This window comes from Neopsephotus bourkii, unplaced genomic scaffold (genome assembly GCF_033783945.1).
Source record: "Neopsephotus bourkii isolate Nb327-2 ecotype Australia unplaced genomic scaffold, CSIRO-AGI_Nbou_v1 NB_804, whole genome shotgun sequence".
Classification (NCBI taxonomy): Eukaryota; Metazoa; Chordata; class Aves; order Psittaciformes; family Psittacidae; genus Neopsephotus; species Neopsephotus bourkii.
This window is the reverse complement of record NW_026901300.1, coordinates 2,606,552-2,625,532: the sequence shown is the minus strand read 5'-3', so window position 1 is coordinate 2,625,532 and position 18,981 is coordinate 2,606,552. Positions and strand designations below refer to the sequence as shown.

The window sequence follows — 18,981 nt, the reverse complement described above, 5'->3', positions numbered from 1 at the left end:
ACATTCAAAAGGATTTCTACACCTCATACTTTTTGTAAATTCCAAATTCTATAAATGATTAATCCCTGGAATTTTGTTTTGAAGACAGTAGCTGATAAGATGTGGAGAACAATCTCTGATTTTTAATGCTCGCCTGAATTTACGATGAAGCACCTCCTAATTAGCTCATGGAAGAGAAATACAACAGAGAAGTGGAGCTGAGATTTTAAAAGCATGAAGATTCACTGATGGCAATGACACAGATCTCTGACAATCTGTTCTGTCTGAAAAGTGTTTATCTACAAAGCAGTTCACAAATATTAAAGCAATGCAGAGTGCGACTGCTTCACCCAGCCTGTGGCACGTTGTATACAAAAATCTGGCACTTGCCCACAGCTCCAGCAGAACACGCAACACTCCATGAGAGCTAGTGAGAGAAGTCAAGTGACTCGCAGGGAAAATGTATGGGTTTGTCATCTGAACATGTCACAGACATGCAACTTTACACAGTCCAGGAATACTAAAAGGGAAATACAGATATAGAGAGTATATTATTAAATAGTATATATACTATATACAAATAATACACAGAATAATTTTCGTATATACAAAAATAGACACTTTTCCCAAAAAATAAAGTTTTAGATTGACTTTTCCCAGTTTTTCTTAAAGGTCAGGAGTCCACATTACGCTGCACCTCATTTAATTTTCCATCTTTCACCTCTCATCTCCCCTTCTGCTCTTAAACACCAAAGAAATGTATAAAAGCATCCTATGGCACATCTACCGCTGCTGTACAAACAGAACACTTCCATCCCGACTCAAACAACTATTCTACTTCAGAACTGTGGGAAGCTCTTTCAGATATTTTTAGCGTATTGATAAGTGAATAATCTTTGGATTAAAGAATTCCAATTAAGGAGCCATTGTTTTCCTTTCTGGGAATTTGCTGGTACCAGTCTAGGAACTCCACCCAGCAGCTTTGGGAGTTGTCTTATTCTAACTTAGTCATCAGCTTTGGAAAGCCTCCAACCAAAGATCCCAACCTGCAAGACCCTGGTTTTAAGAAGATAAATGCAATGATTTTTATCCACTAAGCACCTTTATTTTTTTATCCACCCACTGATAGGAAGGTCAATTATTTCCTTTTTAGGTAAGAGAAGTCACTACAATTCTCAGAAACATTTTCCATAGATTTCGATACATTTCTCTTATTTTGGCCCCAGAATGTTAAGCTCATTTAGTGAATGTACTGCAAACCAAACATCAGGGTTCTTTTTACTCAATCTTTCATTAAACAAATACCATTCTGCAGTTTGCACCACTTGTGATTGTTTATCACTGTATAAATCCATGCAACAGACACAGGATTTATTCCTGAATAATGAGGGGGAAAGGAGATCACCAGAACAGCAGCCACAAATCTATCTCCTTGCCATTTGCAAACCATTTTTCAATGACATTTTGGAGCCAAACTCTCAGCTTTTAGAAACTTTCCACACAAGAGAAAACATCCCAGTTTTCCTAACAGACACTTCAATGCTAACATGACCAAGGGTCTTAAATAACTGAATTAAAACCTATGTTTCAAGCACAACACGTTTACTAGTTATCCCTTTATCACCTTCTATACTCAGCAAAAGCAGCTGTTGAATGTACTGGTCTTTAATTTAATTTAATTCTAACATTAAATTCTGATTCCTGGCACAAATTTTAGGAGATCAGATTGAAGGATATCAAAGCACAGAGCACATTAGGTTTTACAGAATACATCAGTTATAATGTGACTGACAATAAGCAAATCTTTCCATTAGATTGGGTTATTGGAATACTAATTGCTAATTTTCCTACTTGGAGAGCAAGAAAAAGTGAGCACATTGGTAAAATTAAGTTATTGGTTTCAATAAAAATACTTAGCACAGATTTTATGTAACATCCTTTATACCTGATGATTTTTTACATGGAAGCGAAACACAAATTCCTTATGAAAGGGGGACCCAACTAATACCAAAGTTTCAATTACCACCTTTCCTATTTGGCAGCAACAAGTCAGGGCTTGTCAGCTATTCTGTCTTCCTTCAAATCATCCTGCTAAAGGAAGAGAGAAACCTGGAGATGCTGTTAGCACTCAAGTATCCGTTTACCCTTAAACACTGCAGGTGATGCCATATCTAAGCATTTACTGGCATTGACATGGAAAAGAAACAAGTACTTTCAGAACTGAAAATAATACAAACAATAGAATGTTACTGCAAATAGACAAATTAACTGTTAAAATTCTATCTTCTAGTTTTCCAAGTTCCTCTTCCCTCCACACTGCACAGGGTCACAGGTACAAGCATAAAGTAGGGATGCATTTAAAAAGGTTACGTTCAAAGAAGATTGAGTCATTTAAAGAAGTGCAGAAAACAGCCAAAGATGCCCCTCAACACCCCCACACCCCCAACAAAAAATATCAATGTCATTTTTTAACTGCATTCTGAAGCACTCAGGTATTTATAAAAGAAGAAACTGAGTATGTCTAAAATCCTAGTACAACATCATCATCATAGAGACCTTTGGGAAAGTTACCAAAGTTTTCCACCCCACCTCTGTGATAATAAACCCCCTTTTTAAGGTCACAAAACCAACTGTATGATCAGATTTACCAAAAGGTAACAAAACACTCCTACCCACCAGAAGCTGCTTTTGCTTCTGAAAGGTTCAACAATGTGCACTTTGCCAACTGATCCATCTCCCCAAGAAACTTCTACCATTTCAAAAGCTCACATGCAAAACATGTTGCATCTCTTTCATCTTTTATTAAAGATACCCAACCAACCAAGCAAAGGGAATGCAGGGATCTTTTTTCCTTGCTCCAAAATTACACTGATTCGGAAAACAGAACAGCAATATTTAATGTTGGTCCAGCAACAGGCTTTAAGAGTCAAATACCTCATAAACCGTATCATCTGCACTTCCCTATTTCATCCGGTTATTGCTCATGTAAAAGAATCCTTATCAGAAGCCATTTTCTAAGCCGTTTTACATGCATTCACACATTGAAAATGTGCTAACACTATTGTTGAGACACAGAATTTACTGGAAAAGTATGTCAACTGGAGAGATACTGTAGCACACTTGCTCTAAGACACCATTACCAGTTTTATCTGTAAGTGGAACTACTTTTATGTGCATACCTATACATACACATACACACATACGCAGAGCACCCAAGTGCCTTTTCACTAGCTCACAGCTAAAGAACTTTAACTGAAAGTTAAGTAACCAATATGAATTCACAGATTACTTTCTTTATTAAGTAATCTTGAAGAGTGGGAGGTTCCCTGAGCAAACTATCACTTATGGGAGATGAGCAAAGAGCATCCTCTGCAAAAGACAGAGGTGAAGAACTTTAGAGTAAAAGCCTAAGGAGATGCAGACGAGCATCAAAAAGCACTTACTTTACACACTCGACCCTTCACAACTCTGTGCTGCTAAAGAACAAAGACATCTCTAACACTAGTGAGCTGCAACTTTTAAGTCTAAAGATCCTAATTTTTTGGCAGAGGCTGTTACTGTTCAGTAGAGCTTGTCTTTATGTGCCACCATCCAGTAGGAAAGAAGCCTCCAAAGCATTAAGCTTGCTGATCTCCTGAGCAGAGGGAATTGCTATTAAAAATGCTAGTTAGACAGACAGGCTTCTATGAAAGTCTGCTACACAGGCTCATCAAACTCATTAAAACTAGCTTTAAATCCCAGGCTTGGGAGTGTAATCCCTTTAAGAAACCTGCAGACTAGGTTAAGAGAGTAATGACGTGGTAGTTACTGAACTGAAAGATGTATGAGCCCTGTTCATCTCATGGTCAGTATGGGTAAAAAATACACCACAGTGCTGCTGATCTCAGGTATCACCAGTAACATGCTGCTGCACATCGGCTCCTTCCAACACTGAATTTAAACAGCAGAATGTTCTCTTTAGACTCTATCCACAGACTTTGTGTCTTTCAGTTCATAAGGGATGTTGACTTGCAGCAGCATCAACCCTGCAGCCTCAAAATGCCACCAGGAGGCTGGATATGAAGATTCCCAGTACAGTGACTAAACAATATGTAAAACCATAAAATTAGAAGGTTCCCTATGGGGTCAAAGCAGTAAAACCGATTCTGATTAAGCTGCATTACCAGTGAGAAGCAAGACCTCAATAATTTACAGCCAGAGACAGGATAAGTGTCCATTAGCATTAGTGTCTATGGATGTACACTTTCTTGTTTTCCACATTTTCAAAGCCTCTGAGACGACGTCTGGGTCTCCGTCTTTCCCTCTTCCTGGCTCTCAAGAACCATTGATGTATAACCCCTTCCCTCCATGCAGAAGAAGAGCTTTCCTCTTTAGCCCTCACGTGATAGGTAAGGAAGAAGGCGAGATTATTCGATATGAATCTGGACACAGAAAATGGTCTCTAATGTGTCTAGAGCACAAAACCTATGATAATTTTAGAAAGCTACGAGGTTGGAAGTGACCCAAATTGCAGATGGACACAACAGAGAGGGATGTTCTTCACATGTGCCAGTGGCTCTTCAGTTCAGAAGCAAAAGAGCCTGATTTTTTAATATAGCTGCCTTTCAGCACCAGCAATCTTGAAAAGGGCAAACTCGAAGCCAAACAAAAACATAACCTAAAGAACTAAAGGAGGAAAAATATCAGCCAGCTCAACCCTTACAGAAAACTGGTCTCATTAGATTAATGGCATCTAAACCTCTGTCAATGGGTTCTTGCCCTTTTTCCTTCAGAAACCGATGCAGAACGGCTGAACTCATTTGAGCCTCTTCCACTAATGAGCAGTGCACAAGCACTTCAATACCCCTCTGCTCCCAGAAATGATTAGCTCAAGAGTTAGAACTGATGTGACAAAAAGCTCTGTTCCTTGCCATCATCCTCAGCAGCTTCTGGAGGTTTAAAGAAACCATTGCAACACATTTACCAACAGGTTAGAACTAGCTGTCCCTCGTCTCCAACAAAGCCACCAGTGAGAATAGCAAGGTAGAGGTTTGGGTTATTTTTAAGTAACTGCTTTACATGCACGGTACCTGCGTTTAGACATGTACATTTATGACAGAAAGTGTTCAAAATTACTCCTCTTTCTTCCATACTCCACTTTCTTCCATATCCCAGGAACTGGGGTATTTTCCCGACTAGGAGTACACAGAAATAGCAAAATAATCACAAAACAAAACTAGCACCCGGGTTGCAATACCCTTACTGATGGTTTCGGTTTACCATTGCCCCCAGGTTTGGGGTGGACAGAACATCCCTGCGCTCGTTCTAACTCCCCGTTGCAGGAGATGACGGACAATCCCCTTGGGATGAACCAGGATCATCTCCACAGCTTTTCCTTTTCCCTGATGCTTTTAAGCGCAGGAGGAACAAGCAGCCAGGCACTCCTCTGGCTGACGAGCACCAGCCACCCAAGAGGTGGTTGCACGATTTTGTACATATAAAGCTTGCAAAGCGCTTCAGGAAGCTGCGGGATGAAAAGGACTCTATAAACCTAAGATATTATTATTATTAAACCAGTGATCTGACAAGAAGAGACAGCTTTTCAAATGTGTACAACAGCCTGAGCTGAAGGGATCAGGGAGTCCAATTTGAAAAAATCATGATTTGAAAGCAATGCGAGGATTAGAAGTGGCAGCTCTTTTGTGGAGTCTCCGTGGCAGGTAAATTTAGTAGGCTACTTTAATTTTGCATCCTTTTAACTTCCGGCAATGTCCTGTGCATTGAATCTGACAGAGAGACAGAGTGTTTGAAGCCGGCGTGGCTACATTTTAGTCTCCCAATTTTACAATCGGTGTTTGAATCTGCTACTACAACTCTGGGTACAGAGATCAGAGGCTTATCAAAGAGGCATCCATTTCAAAGACAAGCAGCAGCTTTGACTTCATTCCTTCAATGCTTAGAATTCCTGAAAAAGCAGATGAGTGTACCACAAAACAGGTCTGAAGGAAATCTCTCTATCAGCTCTAAACCTATTTCAGTAATAACTTTTTAAGGACCTATTTTGGTCTTGTGCAAAATGAGTGTGTTTAGCAGAGATTATCCTCTCAACAGGTGAGCTTAAATGTATTTTCCGATAACTGAAAGCACATATTAAACTGGCTTATTGCTTTATCAAGCATTAATTGAAGAACTACCTCATCCAGTTACCTGATTATTATTTGGGGGGGTGGGGTGGTGAGAATGTCTTCCCCTTCCTACCAAAGCAACACTTACGTTTCTTTATTGCTGCCCTTGTTTTAACTGTGTGGCTGAACCAAGCACACTGTAGGCAGCAATATGAGTTGCTTGCAGTAAGATGCCATGGTTTAAAGATGTATCAGACTCTGGGAGTGATGCATGGCTGCAGTGCGCTGCTGCCCACATCAACTCTTGACTTTAACCCAAGTTTTAGCAGTGGTAGTTCACAGGCTGGTTAGTGATGGGCTTTGCTTACGTGGAGCACCCACTGCTCTGTGCTGTGAAATGTCCCTCTGTGGGCACAGCATGATGAGAAGAGCAGAGCAGCAAGGAGAGAAACTGTGCCAGGTCAGAATTAACTCTTACTGTCTCTTACACACACTGCCTGTCACTGAGATCACTGCCCACTCACAAGAACCAGACATCCAGTTTTTGCTAGGAAGCAAGAGTGGATTGCTACGAAGCACCAAAGGGATGTGCAAACCCGATCCAAGCTCCTCCAGCTGAGCACTGCCTGGCTCATGAATGCTCTGCCAAGCCTGCACAGGGACAGTGTTTCAAGGTGATTCAGGTATGCTGATAGGCACTGCAGTGGTGCAGGGTCATGGGCCTCCCACCGAGGTGGTGCAAGTGATGGCAGCCGCAAGCCCACTTCGCGTTCATCACAAACCTACTGCTGCTTGTTTACCTGCTCCAGTTCTTCAGGTGCCCATCAGTGACATGCAAAGGGAATAATCAGCAACAGGTTAATTTGCCTGATTAAGCCTGTGGAGATCTGGCACTTTGAACTTGCTGTGATACAGCATGGTCCCCACATTGTGCTCAGGCAGGCAGCATGAAAGGAAGCCACTCATTTCTGAAGGCCAAGGGTAGCATCTAGGGAACACCTTCAGCTGCATCTGAAACCTATGGTCATAAGCCTCAGTAAAGCTACTGCAGGTGTAGACGTGCCCTAAAGAGCACTGCAAGTGCGTAAGAGTTCAGCTCTTCAGTGCTCAAATCGCTTCTGACAAACAGGGCTGAGAAGCCTTAACTCATCTGGGCAGTTTTTTAAAGTACTCCCAGCACTATCTTGCACTAAATGGAAGCTTTGGTTTAAAATGAGCTTTTAAAACTGCAGAACGTTCACAAGCCCCTCTTCTCACAGAACAGCTCATTTATCAGCCTATGCACAAGAGCTGCTTTTGTGATACCCTGCCCACTAAAAGGTCCCCAATGCCCTCCCCCAACTAACTGACACACTCTTCACAATACTTTCAAGTGCAGTTATTTACCCAGTAGGAAACAAAACATATGGAAAACCACAGCAGAAGCTTTTCTAAGACACAATGATGCTGTATCTACATTAGCCAGTTCAACAAACCAATCGCTTTTACATATGAGCTTAAGCCGGTGATATTTCTCATTGCTCCCTGTATTTCAGAGAATCAGAAGGAAAGATACAAACCCATTTTTAGGCAGATGGGCATGTGGCTATCTGCTGGTACTTATAAATAGATTTAATGTTTAAGAATAAGAATCAATGAACTCATCCTCCAAGTGAACCAGGTCTGTATAATCTGCTATAGGGACTGTGCATGTGTGTAACTCCTGGGTTAGGAAAGTAGCTAAGATCAGCAAAGCACATGCACAAAGCTATTTCCAGCTCTGTGGACCCCTTTTCACTGATGAACACTGGTCTAGAGCTGCTGCTTCTAAGGAAAGGCTGCTTTTTAAAAGGCAGTGTGCACTCAGTAGATAAACATCCACCTCTGTGCTTAAAAAATGCAGAGATGCAGCCATAAATAAGCATTAGTGCTTCAGAAATGGTGAAACCACAGTTTTATGGTTTCAAACAGAGACAAGGTGGAATCGTGAATGGTAGCAATGTATTTCAGCTGAAAGCTTTCAAGCAGATGAGAAATAGTTACAGGAGTTGGAATGTGAGGAACTACAGTCGCACTAAATTATTCCATCTGCAAGTCCATTAAAAATTGTTAATGGTTTTGTATGGCTTTTATATTTATCGGGTGGGTTTATTCCTGTGTAAGTCATACATATTTATTACTGAGGTCCAGATAATGGTTATTAATAAAACTTCTTTTATTTGGATACTGCCTCCACGCTGGCCTAAATATTTACAACTTGACTATAAAATAAAAGAATCCTCAAAAATTACAAACAGCACCAGGGAGGGATCCATTACAACTTTTTGTACTTTTATTACAGTTTCAGTGTTTGGTTTAGTTTTAAAAAGGGGGGGGGACACACAACCTGGTAAATCCATTTTTTCTTTCAAGTCTAAAAAGCATAATTCTGTCAAAGCTTTAAAGCACAATTTGTGTTGAGAAAGTAAAAGGAGATCCAAAGCTAAGGCAAGCTAGGCTTTATAATTAAGAAAATACATCTACTTCTACACTTAATTATTATGAACAGTAACAAAAGCCCAGTATTAAAATAGGTCCCACTGAATCCCTGGACTTGTGCCTGCCAACTAAAACACCTACTATGAATTTAGTAATGGGTTATGCAAACATAAATTAGAAGGCCAGACATTTTAAAAGGAAAAAACGCTGATTTATTGTCACATTGGAGACACAGCAGGAGAGAAGCACAATTTCGGTTTTCCATAGATTCATCAACGCTGCAGATGTGTTAATGCTAAAAGAATTCTAAAATAAAAATGACTTTCAACTGCTCTGATTCTCAAATGCCATTTAATTTACTCAAAAATCGTTACCAGGAAGCTTTCTGCTCTTAAATTTTGTTTTAAGCAAGCAAAATATCCTAAAAATTTCAGGAAGAAAACAGGTTCTAGGAGCATTTTATCAACATTTCTCATCCTCAAGACTTCACCCCTCCCTGCAGGAAGTTGGGGTACTCGTTTTTTCTGCTTTTGAATAGAAAAGCTCAAAAGCGTGATCTGGAACCAAGCTGTTTGCGGGCATTTTCGCTCAACAACTTCATTGTTTCCACCCTTGTTTCAAGCAGATCCAACTTTACACTTACCCACTGTCAAAGCAATGAAAAGAATCTCTCATAACTGGCAACTATTATTAAAGGAGTTATACATGACACTGTCATAATTTTAATGAGAACAACGTGTTCCTTTAATTACACCTGAATGACTTTGAGGTGGTCCGGCAGAAGGAGGTTTACAGCATATTTGTTCATAATATGGAAGGTAAAGTACTAATCAAAGATGTTTAATTCGTTCTTCTTTTGGTAATTCAGGGAGGAAAAGCAGGGATCTTTTTTGCCTCTTATTCTTCTACTTTGAATCTTAAGTCAAAGCAAATTTAGGAACTGAACTTCAGACTCGCGTTGAGATTACTCAGTTTTTGTGTGATCTATATATAAATTCCCAGTCTTAAACTCACCTTTAAGTAACACAGAACATAGGAATGGCTCTTAAATGTTGATAACACAGCAAGAAAAATCTCAGCTACTTCAGCTAAATAAATGGAAACATTTTCCCTTAAGAAACAGTCAATGATACATTCAGTAAATCATGGAACTAATCTTAATGCGCGCTTCCGTGAACTACAACCATTCTTGAGGAGGAAGGATGACAAATGCCCTGTAAGGTCAAGTTTTTTCCTTCAAGTTCTGACCTTGAAAACATTCTCCTCCTTCAGACCTCCACTCCCCAACCATTCCCTGCCCCGGTTGCTCCCTCTGGCCAGCCTCCAAATGGGTCAAATGCCGAGAAGTTCAAGCAAAGGCAAATACAACTCGAGGAGAACAAACTATTTGTTTGCATTGTTCCATTCTTAGTGACAGGAGAAACTCAAAGGAGCATCCAATGCTCAGCAAGAGAGTTAATATTTGCTTACAAGTATGTCCCCTTGCAAACCACAGTAACAGGAAAACTACTCCCTGTTCTCCTCTTCCGCAATAGAGAATACAGCACCCTTGACATCACTGAAATCTAATACCTGCAAGTGATGTTGCTGCAAGAAAAATGCATTCTTCATCTGTCAAGCATGTTTAACCAGAAAAAATGCTTAAATAAAATAAATCTAAATTACTAAAAGCAAGTGACTTCAGAGTAATTGGTTTCTTCAGCTACTCAGTTGCTCAGTTGAAGCCGATGTGTCTCCCTCTGAAAGACTTTAAGAACTCTTGAATAATCACCCAAACATTTTTGGGTTTATAAAAGCCATTGGAGGTAAGTCTGTTGTACAAAACAGATTTAAGGATATTTTTAAAGCAAATGGAGACAGAGGCAGTAACTCAAAGTGTCCTGATAATGTGGTTTGAGGAAAATGCTTCCAATCAGACTTCTCTGCCTAATTACATGTGATGCACGACCATTACTTCTGCAGGTCACGGGAATTCTTTTCCTAGATTTCAGTACAAACACTGTTGCACAGCTACACAGTTATCCATGAAATCCTACATCCCATAACCCCCAAAATAGGGATTCATTTTGTAAAAAGACCTTCTCAAGTCCTGCTACCTCAAAATAGATTCTACCAATCTGCAACCCAGCAGCCTGCTGCCCACCAACAGCCTTCACTGACACCTTTTCCCTGCAGGGAAAAGCAAAATTAGCTTGGTTTGGGGAAACAAATTGTAACTAAAGTCTTACTGACCCCAGGATGCCAGTTCCACCACCAAACTGACCCAGGGGAATAATCACAATTACACTGCAATACAGAAACAGGACACTTAAGCCTTTCTCTGGGGTACCTGCCTAAAGAAGTTGCTCCTAGCTCAGATTTGTTGCTCAGCGCACTGAGCTAGAGCAAGAGTCACTGCGAGCATTAATGCGTGTACAGCAAATAGCAGGGGAGATGCCATCTGCCAGAGACTCTGCCTTAGCTTTTTGTGGCTGATAAAAATGATTTTTTAAAGAAAATCCAATAATGTTTAATAACGACAGTGGTGAGAATGGGCAACAGAGGAAAATGGAGGCCAGTTTTATGAGAATCCTAGAAAAATAGAACTGCGAGTTATAATTCTTTTATTGTTCCCTCACTTCCAATAAAGTAAAAAGGCAGCAAGAGATTGTAATATAGAGAAGCACGGCAGAAACACTGGGAGTTTTCCTATCAACAGTTAGAAAGTGTTAAAGTTAAATATGTATTAAATAATGACAACAAAATTATTGAGAACCCTTGAATAAGGGACCTCCAGGATAAGGTTAGATCTGATTTAACCTAACTGGCTCCAAAAGACTAATTTTTATATTACATTTTAAGACATGCAGATATATTATAATACAAATATAATATATTTTTTCTTAAAAATATCATTTTTCTGAAAAAAGTGTAATAATAATAATAGTAGTAATCATTTTCATTTAGCTTTAGAAATAACAAGCCCATGGAATACAGATTATCATAAACATCATCTACCTTGCAAACAGAATCTCTTTAGAAAATGGTAATGTTCCATATAACACTGAAAGGGAAGACATGGCACCTAACCCTAACCCTTATCCTAAAGAAGAGGTATTCAGCTTAGTTCCAAACCAGCAAGATAAGCCATACTTGTATGCTCTTAGAATCTGGGATTTTTTCACAGAAGGAAATGATGGCTTAAATCAGTAAGGAGAGTATCCAATGCCATTGTTTTCAATACAGGAAGAATCTTAAAAATAGAAAAGTGTTTGCATTTTTGTATTTTTAAGATGTATTTTTGTCATTATAAAAAAACTATCTTATAATAGAAGTATTAAAAATCTGGGCTGGGATAGAATTCATTTTCTTTACAGTAGCAGTATGGGGCCGTGGTCTGGATGTGTGATGGAAGCTGTGTTACTGAAGAGGTGTTTTAGTTATGGCTGAGCATCTTCCTTACCTCTTTCCTGAAATAACTCTTAAGTCAGGAAATAACATGAAAAGTTGATTCCTTATCATGCACTGATACATTTACTACAAAATTGTATTACCTGCATATTTAGTTGTGTCCTGCGAGCTAATGCTTAGTGAAATGTCATAGATGTTCTTCCATGCTCAGGCCTAAATATTAACATGATTCTTCTATGCTCCTGGTGAAGGGGAAGGAGGAACATCCACACACTGTGTGCTCCCAGGCACACAGGGAAGTAAATTAATGAAAAAAGGGGAAGGGAAAAATAAAGGGAAGAGAAAAGTAAAAAGGGTAAAAACAAAAAAAAGGAGAAAACAAAAAAGGGGGGAAGATAAAAAAGAAAAAAGGAAAAAAGGGACAAAAGAGGGGGGGGAAGGAAAGAAGGAAAAAAATAAAGAGAAGGGAGAAAGGGGGGGGAAACAGGAAAGGAGAAGAACCACCCAGCTCTAGATGGCAGCAAATCAGTATTCACCCCTACAGACAGAGATACCCGAGCATCAACTGTTTCCACACAGGCTGTGTATTTTCAGTAGTGTTTCTAGGCATGCTCTTATTTTCAGGTTGTGACACAGGCAGGACCAAAACTGAGTGAGCTAAGCCATCAGGACTGAAGCACAATTCACCACTGTCCACAGGATACTCCTCTCAGTCCGAGAACTCAACCAGCAGCCTGATTTTTAATTTCAAGCTTAATTTGATTCTCTTTTGCTGCAGAGACTGGATAATCCAATAGAATGATCCAGAAAGACCTGGAGACTCAGAATTGCAGAATTCCAAACTCTAAAACTCTGAGCCCTGGCACAGTAACTGTGTTCTTTCCCTTTCCTGAGTTGTGACTTGCAATTATAATGTTATTCTTGTGAAAAGATCACGGACCTTAAAAATGCACATCACCCTAATATGCAATGTCAGGAATAAAACTATTCCTTTTGTAACAAGATTCTACAGACACATCTTGATCTTTTGTGGTTGTGGTACTACAGAAACATAGAGGCATGGGGATGATGATGGTAGCTCAGGTAGCAATGCAAGCCAGGTTTTATGCAGGCAGGTGAACACCGCTCATTAGAGATCAACCAAGGCAGCACAGAACTGATGATGTAGAATAATACAAACAATGTAAATACATTGAAAGTGGCCATACCAGCTTCTATGACCACACGGGCATGAACTCATGGGAACAGCCACCACAGCAACATCACTCATACTGCAGAACCTGTATTTCTTCATACGAAGTGCTTGGGGTCAGCAGGCTGCACATCCATCCAGTCACTGTTGAGATACGCTCTTCATACACTCTTTTAATTTGCTTTCTGTCACGTTCCAATAGTCCATTTTCCAGAGCATTTTAAAGCTACTCAGTTGAGAACATATTTATGTTGTCTACCCTTAAAGGTTCTCCCATGTCCCTACAAATGCCAGTTTGAGCAGTTAAAGGTAATCTTGACTTCCTAAATCTCACCAATACAGTACATCTGCGGCATAGAAACTGTAGAGGGCAACAACAGGGAGGAATCATCAGTTCAACTTCCCATCAGGAAAAACACAGTGACCAGAGGAACCAGCTCACAGGGTAAGCTCCTGTACCCAAATAGATGCTTTAATGCAAGGGCCTCACATCTGCCTCAGTTTTTATAGCTCATGCTCATATTAGAAAATCAGGATTGTTTTATTTCCCAAGAGCTGGTCCTTTCTCTTGTGCTCAGTTTCATGACCCACAGCTCAGGTGAGCCTGGCAATAACCAACATAGCTCAGCACCATCTAGTTTATGTGGTGAATCCTAAAGGAAAGCAATGGAGAGTTACAGGCTAAGCAGGCTGAAGTACTGTTGTCTTCCCATGAGTATTTAACAATTAGATATCACAGATTCACAAAGTCTAGGCTTACTCAGTTACTTGTTTACAGGTATTTTTCACTGTTGCTGTGGAATAGCTTAAAATAATAATAACAATAATAATGAAAATATTAGATAAGCTTTTCAATGTTTAGAACAGAAACAGGTAAGCAAAAAGCAGTTACTCAAGTGAATCTGGGTAGAAGCAAAGGTAAAGTTATCAGCATTGGGAAGTATCTTCACTTTGTGACAAAAATTATGACCTGTGCCACTGAAATAATTTAGAGGGGAAAAGATTTCTCAGAGATGCTCATTCAAACATTTGCTTATCCACACCAGAATTGACACAATGAATTAGACCAAGAAATGCAGAGGTTAAAATACCCCCAGAGCATCACAGTTAGTCACAGTAGCACAGGACTTATCACTGTAAGAAAATAATCATCTGATGCAGGGTGGCAATTCACACGATCTATTTTGAGATATCCTCCAAGTAGCAGTCATGTAAAATTGATGTTTCAAGTAATCTCCTGACCAGGCTCAGCCTTTCCACAGTAGCTGCTCAGGATGAAACAGAGACTGAAAATACCCCAGGACAACGCTGGGCAGCAGGTCTGACGTGACCTCTTAAAAGGTGCGAGGAGGTAAAAAGGACTTTTGCAGTAACAGGAATTAAGAGCCATTTCTAAAGGTTTCTGCATGTAACATCCACCACTGAGTGTTCTGCTCTCACAAGGTTCCCAAATATGAGATGCTTCTTCCCAGCGTCATCTCCCTGTATGCCAAGTCAGAAATAGTATTCTAACATTTTTAAATACCAAAAGCCCTGGAGTCATTCCTATAAACATGAAAATATTGTATTTCTTCTGCAGCAGTGTGGTAATTTGCAAGGAAGGCAGAAATGACCCAAATAGAGTTGTCACATTTTTTAAAGTAAAAAGAAATAAAAGGATCCTCAACTTCATTACTAATTTTCCTAATCCCTTTCTGCTACACAGCATGTTGCTTTCAAGCAGACACTATGGAAAGTATAAAGGACATCCCAGACAGCAATGGATAGGAAAGTCAAGGCAATTGACACTTCTCCTGATTTATGGTGAGACTGGCTACAGCAGAGAAAAAGAGATGCTGGATGAGGCTAAACCACTATTGCACTGACAGGGATAAATGAAGAAGGAAAAAGGAGAGTGGAATCGTGAAACAAATTGTTACATTTAACAATTCCATCTTTGTGGGTTTGAGGTTTTTTTATACCAATAAAGCTGTTAGTTCACTGTGGAAATCTGAATTCAGCTGTACACTGCGTTACTCACTTATCTGAGGAATGGTTTCTTATGCAAGTTAAACTCGTTGTTCTTAAAAACAGCACATTTGATGTTTCAGTAGCATAAATGTATCAGTTTAGAAATCCCTGTGGCTCACTAGGCCTTTCTGTCCACCTCAAGGACAAAGCCGCCTGAGCACATCAGTTCAAAACTCCCCTTCCCCAGAAGTCTCTCCTGCTCTGGCATTCCCTTCCATTTCTCTGGGTATGAACCTCCAGCATCATTCCTACTGTCCCAACAGGAAGCAAAGCAGCATCCCCTACTTGAGAAGGAGCAATAAAGGTTAGAAGAGTTGCCTGCTGCTTCCTTCCCAAGAAGGTACTTGGAAGGAACCGATACTTGTGTGTTGGTTATCTGGAACGGGCTTTGAAACCCAGGAACATTCCTGGATGAACAGATTGCTGGCAATCATCAGGGGGAAAAAAAACACAAAACAAACAGCCCTACACACTACTACACATTCATCACTTAACAAAATGAGTTTATATGTACTTTTGGGGTAACTGTGCATACATGTACACTGACACACTGCACATGCTAACATGAGCATGGAAGAGCTTCCTACACATAACAGTCACCCTTCTGGGGTTGCCTAGCACTGGTCCTGACACCTTCAACTCACTGCCTGTCAGTGAGTGTGTGGAGTGGCTGACGAGCTCAAGCACTGACCTTGCTGCATCTCCAGTGAAGTCAACAGCATAACTTAATCTGATTTTTGATGGAAAAATGAGCATCTTTGAAGTTATGCCCTTGATACAGATTTATTTAGGCAGCGAAATGTCACTTTCTACATCCAAGTGCTAAGAGAGTTTGGGCTAGTGAAGAGTAATTTATTTTTTTTTTGTAATTCTCCAGATTTTATACTACAGAAAATACAGAGCAAGCCTGCTGGAAGCTAATGTTCATGGTTCCTCTAAAAACATCAATTCATATCCATTATTTACAGAACGCAAAAGCTCCCTGACGAGAAAACCATCAAAGATAAGCAGTCTTAGGATGGTGGACTTGGCAATACATAGAAGAAAATCATGGAAACAAACCATTAAAGGAAAAACACACTTACATAGGCCCAATACCATATACTACTGCAATAAACTTGACAGACTGGAACAGCTTTCCTCCTTACCTCTGGAGTGTTCTTCTTGAACTCGCGACTTTGCTCAATAAGTTTTTTCCTCGACTGCTCACTTTCATCTTGCCGGTTTGCCAATATTGTTGCTGTGGCATCGAGCTCCCTCTGTCAAGAAAAACAACAACAACACAAAGGGACGATGGTCAGAGCTCTGTTTCTCAGAGAAATAAAAACAAAAGCTCATACGTACACCACAGCATCTGGAACATCAAGACGGCTGGACTACTGGTACAGAACAAAGCACCAAGCTTCCAGAAACTAGACGTCGTGAATAACATCAAATGAGGTTCTACAACTCATCTTACAACCCAAATATCACCGTTTTTCTCAAAACCATTCATGTCTTTAACCACAGCAGTATACAGGACAGCAGCAGTGGCATGCAATACGCACCTCCTAATGAATTCCCAAATCTGGATCTTAAACCACATTCCAGCCAGGTTCGTTTTCACCTGCCTGCTTTGTAAAGAAACTGGATTTTCCCTTTTTGAGTTCCTCTATGAACAAATATTATGATTAACTCAAATATTTGTTAACCTTATACTTCAGCCTAGAGTGGTTATGCTTCAGTCACTCTTAATTTCAAGTGACACAGTGTAGAATTCTACACCACCACTGTGATGCTCTGTTCCAATTTAAGTCTTTATTTGAACACGAAATTAGCCTTTCATACTATGGGAATCTGTTCCTCTAAAATTACTAGCAAGTCTCCGTTTCCTTCCCCAAAACTATCTTGATTTTCATCATCTGATAATGCCAGATTATCTTCCAACAGTTTCTACTAGGCTGAAGTACAGGCTCAGCCTACAGAGCGATGCCCAGCTCCACCCAAGTGCGTTATCCCCATCCCAGTTACTTTACTCAGTGCTGTGCTTCCAAATGTCACCATTAAGAGATTGAATGGGTCACTTCTCAGCCCATAAACCAACAATACTCAATCTTCCATGTCAGTTTATTCCTTTTCTGCAGTACTTCCACGTAACATGAAAAAAAATAAAGGCAAAGCTCAGCTGTGTACATCATTCCCCAGGTCACTTGGAGTTATAACCAAGAATCTGTAAAAGGAATTTGGCACTGTTTTCCTCCATTATTCATTTGAAAGGAGAAAAACCCGGCTATGTGAATGAAGCTCACAAAAAGCAAGAACAACACGAGGCAGGTCTCCTCTGCGGCTACCTTCATCACACCACTCTGCCAACATGCCTCTGACCCTGAGATTCTTCACCAGAAAACCTGCTGCACCACTGGAGTTTGTTCGTAACCCAATATCCTGTAATGGAATAGACTGAGAAGCCAAGCCTGGAACCTCTTGTGGGGTCTGATTCCAGACCCCCAACAGTCAATCAAGTCACTGACCAAGGCATCTCTTGCTACCACCACACAGAAAGACCATAGTAAAAGCAAAGTGGATGTGGTTACGACTAAATGGTTAGCATAAAAACTTCCTGTGCATTGGATCATACATGTTTCCCAGTGGAAATGGGCACCCATGTGGGGAAGCAAAATGAGAAAACCAAAGATTTGCCTCTTCCTATGTGTGCAGATGTGTTAGGAATAGCAGCAGGTACCCACAGGGAAAAAAGCCTTCTGCAATTTCCAACTCAAAAGGGTCAATACTTTCTCCATCTTTAGGTTTATTACCACAAAACTAAGAGGTTTTTTAATTTATTTATTTTAATATATGGACTGTGCTATCTTAATCCTTGGAAATAAGCTCAATATGACAAACAGATTTGAAGCTAGGCAGCACACTGGAGCCAGTGACCTAAATATTGTCACTGTAATGCTTAAAAAACCCTCTACTTCTGACTTGGAGTTAAAAAACAGGGCAATATGTCCACCAGATCTTGGTTTGGAATTCTGTAACATATGTGAAATCTATTGCAGAAAAGTGGGAAATACTTAACAGTTGGATAAACCACATTTGAAATTCATCCCAGCTAAGTTTATGCAAGAAAAAAGAGCAACAGAAACCAATGTGGTTAAGCAGTACTATAAAGAGCAATATAACGGCTAAGCAGAAGGCTTTTAAAAAATATAAACAATCTGGTACGGCCAGCAACTTGGAAAACTATATTTAAAAAGGAAGCACACATTGAAAGCAAAGCAAAGCAAACACAGATCATGAAGGAAGGAGGAATTTCAGGAGACCAAAGAATCGAACGCTTTCTTTTGCAATACAGGGTGCTAGTGAGCAACTTTACAAGTGGAAAGATCGACTTTTAAAGACCTACACTTCCACATTTAAAGACAAGAAAGAAGAAGAACTGACTGAAAATAAATCCTGTTTCATACTAGCATATATTTCCTGCTATTATGAAGAAAAGAGGCAAGTAGCAAGTGATGAATAACCATTTTGCCCCCACGGCTCGATTGATGCTAGTGCCACAACACATTTACTACAAGCACCTTCCCATTGCTTTTAGAATTCCAGCTGGGACAGGTCTAGTAATTTCTTACTGTGTAACACCTTACGTGACATCTCGGGTACAGGCATCACCAAGGAGAAATGCCAGCATACAACTACACTGAACTCTTTGGCACTGAGGGCTCAAAACCGTGCCTTAGCATTTATGAACAACTGATACAGTAAGCTGAATTCCAGCTGAGGAACTGCAGATATCCAGCCCCATATACAAGATCTGATGTAAACTGAGACACTAAAATCCTCAAGCTACACTGTGGTTAATAAACC

At 40.0% G+C, this 18,981-nt stretch overlaps 1 protein-coding gene across 9 annotated transcripts in view; it reads right to left on the bottom strand.

The window, feature by feature from the left end:
* CUX1 (cut like homeobox 1) overlaps window positions 1–18,981 on the bottom strand; it is a 270,373-nt gene that overhangs the window by 203,840 nt on the left and 47,552 nt on the right. For all 9 annotated transcript variants that reach the window (XM_061355539.1, XM_061355531.1, XM_061355532.1 and 6 more), the window contains exon 2: window positions 16,281–16,391. In XM_061355539.1, coding sequence (XP_061211523.1) covers window positions 16,281–16,391 — 111 coding nt within the window. The remainder of the gene's footprint in view (window positions 1–16,280; window positions 16,392–18,981) is intronic.